At 38.6% G+C, this 6805-nt stretch overlaps 1 protein-coding gene across 1 annotated transcript; it reads left to right on the forward strand.

The window, feature by feature from the left end:
• Nucleotides 1-2378: 2378 nt before the first annotated feature.
• On the forward strand, nt 2379-6380 carry BDBG_00496 (uncharacterized protein). The gene is made up of 3 exons (XM_031719911.1): nt 2379-3878; nt 4161-5160; nt 5236-6380. The coding sequence occupies exons 1-3, from the start codon at nt 3811-3813 to the stop codon at nt 5824-5826; spliced, it is 1659 nt and encodes a 552-aa protein (XP_031575829.1). The 5' UTR covers nt 2379-3810; the 3' UTR covers nt 5827-6380.
• Nucleotides 6381-6805: the final 425 nt, after the last annotated feature.

Below are 6805 nucleotides of genomic sequence, written 5' to 3' on the forward strand. Positions count from 1 at the left end.
AGTGTCTTAGAACAGAATATCAAGATATTTTATAATATTATCAGATGTTCTTAATACTGATTCATATACTTTTATTCATGAATGAAACTTCTGTTTTATATGATTCTTCAATTGTTTATTGATATATCAATCTTGATTAATTAATGAACTGATGAAATATTCATCTACACTCAGTTTCACAAGCATTTTCATTCTTCATAATGAGTAGAGAGTGAGATTGAAAGTATTGAAATATGTAAGAGCATCTAAGTGTTCTTTCAGCACTTTTGTATTTGATTCTGTAGATATTGAAATTACATGAGTTAATCATTGAATCTCTTCATATTGAAGTTGTTGAGTTGCATGTATATCAGCTATTTATTATTATTATAATTTCAACATTGCTCAGAGCTACTGTGACATCATGTCTATGTTTGTATTTAAGAGTTTCATATTATTATTAGACATGATTATATTGATTGTCAGATGTGTAATTATATTCTCATATATCTGAGTGTTAGAACTCTCAGATCTTTCACTGATTTTCTCTTATAAGATCTTATTCTCTTCATAAGATCTTGTTACAGAGTCAGAGTGACTGATGAGCAAGCTTCTATCTGAGAACTCAGTGTCTACTTAACTGTTTGACTGTTTCTCTATTTCTTACACATTGTTATATGTTCAGATATCTCTTAATGAATAATTATTTCTAATGAGAAGATGATGAATGTTTCTATAGTGTAAGAGACCTACACTGAATAGATTGATATAATATTAATAGATCTTATATAACAAAGATACAAATGTTAAAGAAGGAAAGAAAGAGAAAGTGCAAGAATTAGTAATCAAGGTGGATATTTATACATGTATGTGGTGGTGTATGTGGTGGAGCTTCAGAGTGGAAGAATATGCGCGCATCTGTAGCGGCCGAGGATCAGTGATTAGGAATGGCTGAGAATCGGAGTGTACACTATGTGCGTTCATAGCGGCCGCGGATCGGTGATCGGGAATGGAAGAATCTATGAAGTGTAATGGAATAGTCTATATGATTGATCAGGCGCAGCCCGCCACAATTTACACTATATTAAGCAGATTAAAGAATATATAGTATTTAATAACTGTAATATTCTGATAAAAGAGAATAAGTATTAAGACTATAAAAATCTACTATAGTGAATAAATTATTAAGATATAAAAAAGATACTACTCTTATAGAAGAGTTTTCAGTGAATTTTATAACTAATATTAAGAGATTTCTTTAACAGCTCTGATATATATCTAACACAGAAGATTCAGAATTTATATATATATTATTCAGTACTTTTTAATAATTTACTGAGAATAAATAAAGAAGCTGAAGATAAGAATGATAATTTACTGAACTACTCTATTAAATTAATATTAATAAAAGATTATATTATTCTGAAGATTTTTAATTATCTATTATTAAATAAAATATTATAGAAAGTTAATATATAATTTATAAATCTCTTCAAGCTTGAATTACTTTATTTATTTCTTAATAAGCTGTAAGAATTCTATAATACTGATTAAAATAAGCTCTCAGTTTTAAAACTAGATTATTATTTAATTCTTTTCTATAATAAGTTAATATTCTCAGTTCAGTATATCTCTTCAACTAATTAATTAATTAGTTATTAACTTATTAATATATAAATCAGAGAGTATATTCACTGAATCTCTTTTATAAAGAGAAATATTCTTTAATATTAGAAAGTTAATCTTGACTGAATTATAATTATCTTTATTTATAAAATAGAATTAAGCAGATTTTCTTTATACTTATTTCTCTATATTATATCAGACAGAATTATCTGCTGAATCTGCTGATTTTATAAGAGAATTTTAATAATTATACTATTATCAGACTTTCAGTAATTTAAAAGACAGTATTATATAACATTCTAATACTGAATAGTGATAAAAATAACAGTTATTTAATATATAAATTATAGATAATAAGATATTTATATTACACTTGAAATATCTTATTTCTTTAGATAGTTAGCTATATTAATTGATGAATAGTTTGATTTATATGAAGTAGTTAGTTAAATAGTATGTATTAATTCACTGACAGAACAGTATATCAGAGTTCACAGTATCTTAATAGTATCTTGATAATGACATTCACTGATTACATGATGACTGAGCCATGTCCTGATGATGTCAAGAAGTCCTGTACTGGTTCAACATCATCTTGATGTTTAATTTTTGGCAATGTGTCACTGAAATCAATGATGGAACATGTGTTACAATCGGCGACATGTGACCGGCGTGGAACGGTGGAACCACCGTGGAATCACTGTAAATTGACCCTACGTTCTTCCGGTATGGATCCATTTAGTGTAACTCGCGTAGATAGATTACACACATACACACAACAACGTTATCCTCCAAGAGATTTTTGATGGGGTGCACGTGATGTCATGTTACGTTACAGCGATTTTTGATTGGAAAAGTTGGTTTTTCTATAATAGTGAGATTTCTATTCTTTTTACTTCTACTGCTGCTATCTATATATATTACTCAGTCATTATATCAGTTAACTACATCCAAGACCTTTGCGACGGATTAATTATTTCGCTTCCGTCTCCGCCTTGTTAACCTGACCACCAATCGTTAGAACAACATCGCTCAGGGCCTTCCATCGAGGCAACATCCAATCTATTAACATTAACGGATAACCACTCATCAAGCTTGGTCGACACGTTTGTCGCGTGAAGGAACATCAATGGAATGCCTAAATTATCCTTCAGCCTGGGCGATCACATCTCACGGGGATGTGTACTTACGCTAACAGCTGTTTCCTCGCCAAGGGCTCTTCTTATTATATGAGGAAATATTTTGCTTCATTTTCCCCCTGTCGTCTTCTTCTCGCCTGATCCTTGGACCTCTGTGAAATGGGGGTTTTTACTATTTGGCATTTCTACTATTGCAAGCTGTACCAGCCGGTATTTCATGATAGTCTGAGGCTAGATCAAAATGATCTACCCTATTATTTCTTATATCTATGGCTGCCTGCCTCGACACCGAGTTTCCTGACTGTATAAATAGTCGCAATTACGCAAGAGTTCTTCTTGTTCATGTTGCCTTGGAGCTTCTGTGCAGTTATGACAGCTGTAGAGTTGAAGCCAGCTGAAATGTTGTGCTACGGCTTCTTGCGATGTCTCCTTGGGCGTCATTTTCATGGGTAAGCAGAACTACTCTGTATGTCTATCAGCCTTGGATCTGCTTATATCAGGTGTGAATTGGAATAAACGCATATATTTACCTTCAGAAGCGTACTGGACATCTTCTCCATTCCCTACCCTCAAGGAAAGTCGCAAAAAGGACCGTCTAAATATACATTGTTACTCTGCATATATACCCACTGCTAAACAGGATGCTTAAAAATACACTTCGACATAGTAACAAGGAATGATACATAGCTGCGTTGGCCAGGGAGCCGTAGCTGTTTGGCGCACAAAAACAAGCAGTCAAAAAAGGAGGTCACGGGCCACGTGGAGCGGTCTCTGCCTGTGTCCTGCTCCCCGACCTCAACCCGACCTCAAGACTCCTCACTCCCTATCTCACTTCTTTGCTTTGATACTTCCATCTCAGCGCTGCCATTTCTGCTTCGACAATCGTCCTATCTCCGTTTTTGCTGAGACCCGGCCCTGGGCTTCTCACTCTCGTTTAGCAGATTGCTTTCTTTCCAAGAAATAACTCCTGTCATTTCCTGAGTTTCGGGGGTAGTCTCTCGCTTTTCGCAATCCTTGCCCTGTACTTCTTCACCACACTCTTTTTTACCCATACACGTCCTTCATTATGCGTGTCCAAGCCGTCATTGGAGCGGGATTTGCTGCTCTAGCTGCTGGGGCTCGTTTGCCTCGAAGGTATGTTAATGCTGTCTACTGCGTTCGTCGCGTTTTCCATTTGTCATTCGTGGATTGTTCTGGTTGCATTCACCTTACGTACGCGCTCTACCACAACTTCTCAGTATATATAGTAGCTACCTACTTCTATCGGGTGATTGTGTGATCTTTGCTTTACGAGGTTGAAATATTCTCCAATTTCAATGGCATGTCATTGAAAAGTTTGCAAGATTCATCCCATTTGATCTCAAGCAATGTCTGACTCTGGGAGCACGCACTCTAACTAATATAAATCGTCTCTAGCCGGAGTGATTCAAATTTCCAAATTGTAACTGTCACGACAACTGTTCTCCCCAGGGATTGCGCCTCTGCCGCGACGAGTACGAATGACCGGGCTGTGACTATTACAACCACTGTTCCCCCCAAGGCCTGCGCGTCTCCCGAGACCGAGCCTGTGACCATCACGCTCACGGAAACGGTGTATATCACACTTACTCTCTATGTTTCGCCTGTCACTTCCACTGTTAGCTCAAAGGGTGAATCCAGAGCTACTGAAGAAACATTTGTGACATACACGACAGCCGCTTCAAGATTTGAAACAAACCCTGCAGTCACCAATGATTCCTCATCGCAACATTCAACTCTCACAATGACAGTCCACCCGCTACCCGTTTCGGAGCCTACGACAACGATTACTTCAGTTTCGACTGAGGTGATTACTATTACCTTCAGTGACACCCTGTCGTCAAGTGGTTTGCCAGATAAATCGGTGCCACAGCTGCCTACCACTGAAGCTGACAATAGCGCTGAAGCATCCGATATATCGGCGACTCCATCCACTCCAATAGCCATTCCGCCTATGCCACCTATCCCATCAACTATATCCACCGTAGGCAGTGCACCTGGCACAGCAGAGCTACCAACCCTAACTCTGCCTATTACTACGGTCATTCCGACCACCCTATCCGCTGTCACTTCTAAACCATACGGTCCTAGTGGTTGGAATTCCACAAATCCAGTAAACGCTACAGCACAAGCCACAGGCATGCAGTGCATGTCTGGGGGTCCAAACCCTAGTTGTTCCAAGCCAGTTATTGTATCTATCGCCAAACGACAGGTCGGCGTGATGGTTACAGCAACTATTAACGGTCAGATTGTCTCATGGGTCAACAATTGGGATGGTGGTGCTCTATCTTCCCCGTCATCTTCAACCCAGACCGCTATTATTGAAATCACTCGCACGATAAGTGAACCTTCACCGACTCCAACTAAATGTGGAGAATCGGGTGAATTTACAATGGATGTAAGCACATATATACACTTTACTCCGCAATTCCATTTATCAGAAGCACTGCTTGCAATTGCTGATCGAAGTTAGTTTGATAACTTGCCTCGATTTTCACCAAGTAACAACGATGCTGCCGCGTTTCCACCAATCTTCAACCCCTATAACCATTTATTCTTCTCTGATGGATGGTCTTACGGTCCTCCGCCAACTGAGCCATACCCTCCCACTTCCAACCCACATATCGGAATCTACATACCCGAGAAGAGTGAGGATAATCGTGGCTCTCCGTATGCGGGATTGCTACATGGAGGCGAATTCGGTGCAGGGCCTCGTAGTAGCCTGGACACTTTCTGGTTTGATGCTTACTCCGCCAATTTTGGGTGCGATAACGGCTCTGCCAATACAACTTGTGCAGTGACGGTGTCCGCGGTCAGATACTCAGCGCAAACAAAGATAGAGGAGTCGGCTGGGACTCGCAGATTCGCCATCCCACCATGCCCAGGGTACAGAAACTGTAGGCTTTCTTCATTAGACTTTGGAGACAGTTTCCTGGGAATTAGCGGACTCAAATTTTCTGCGTCCGTGCAGGATAAGCCGGCCATTTTTTTTGTCGACGATATCAAAATGAATTGGTATAACAACACCTGTGCTGCGGGCTTAGAGCGGCTGCGCTCTCGTTGAAAGGGGTTTCCATGCTGTCGTGACATGGAGAAAGAACCGGAATTGAAGCCAATGTATCCATACGGAATTATTGTGTTCTATGAAGCTTGCTTCGATGTATTATAGTACTTATTTACTGTTTGCTTTTCAAGGCAGGCGGCGAGGCTTTGGTTCGCTCTCCAAATACTCCGGACGTAATTCGATGGTGAATCGGAACACAGACATACGTATGTCATGACTGGATTTTCCTATAAGGCGATTTGATGGCTGTGTATTATTTAATGATGTTGAGAGATAATGAAATATGTATTCGCCAGCAGGTTAACTATATCTGACTTATCCAGGTAGGCAACAAACCTTTAAAACACCTAGATCTTTCAGGGTATCTGCCAAATGTATGAAATATGAAACAGACTTACCATAATTCTAGTGAGTACATACAACTTTCACAGGGTAGTAGTTATACATTATCTCAGCAGGCTCAGACTCTCTGTTCTGCTCGGTTGCAGCATATTGCGGCATAAGGAATTCAGTCACTTAGAAAGCTCTGAGCTTCTGAGTATACTTGAATCAAGAGTGTACTGATCGAGCATAGCTGAGAACATTCAAATGTATACTCACAAGTGTCTGAATTGCCAGGTTGTGAAAGAATTTAAGAAAGAATTTAAATGTGAGAAAGTACAATATCAGATGAAAAGTACAATACAGTTATTCAAATAATGAAAGATGAACTTCATAGATAAATTACTACAGATGTTAAATAAAATTTGTTGAATAATCACTACTCTTAACTATATTACTGATTAATTAGTAGTAAAAGCAGTTTCAAAAGTAACTGTTGGCCGTTACGGCCGTTGCGGTTATTGGCTGTGGCGATCTCCCTAGATAACGTGACCCATCACTATGTTGGTGATTACTACACCTACCCTAGTCACGTGCCACCCCAACCTATTTAGTTGTAACTCGCGTAGTTAGATTACAACACAACACAACAATGTTA

The sequence above is a fragment of the Blastomyces gilchristii genome (assembly GCF_000003855.2).
Source record: "Blastomyces gilchristii SLH14081 genomic scaffold supercont1.1, whole genome shotgun sequence".
Taxonomy (NCBI): Eukaryota; Fungi; Ascomycota; class Eurotiomycetes; order Onygenales; family Ajellomycetaceae; genus Blastomyces; species Blastomyces gilchristii.

Bases quoted from the DNA above. Each gene is read 5' to 3' on its own strand.
- BDBG_00496 (XM_031719911.1), top strand. From the start codon at position 3,811: ATGCGTGTCCAAGCCGTCATTGGAGCGGGATTTGCTGCTCTAGCTGCT. The intron at 3,879-4,160 runs GTATGTTAATGC...AATCGTCTCTAG, and splicing joins GGGGCTCGTTTGCCTCGAAG to CCGGAGTGATTCAAATTTCC. The intron at 5,161-5,235 runs GTAAGCACATAT...GATCGAAGTTAG, and splicing joins CGGGTGAATTTACAATGGAT to TTTGATAACTTGCCTCGATT.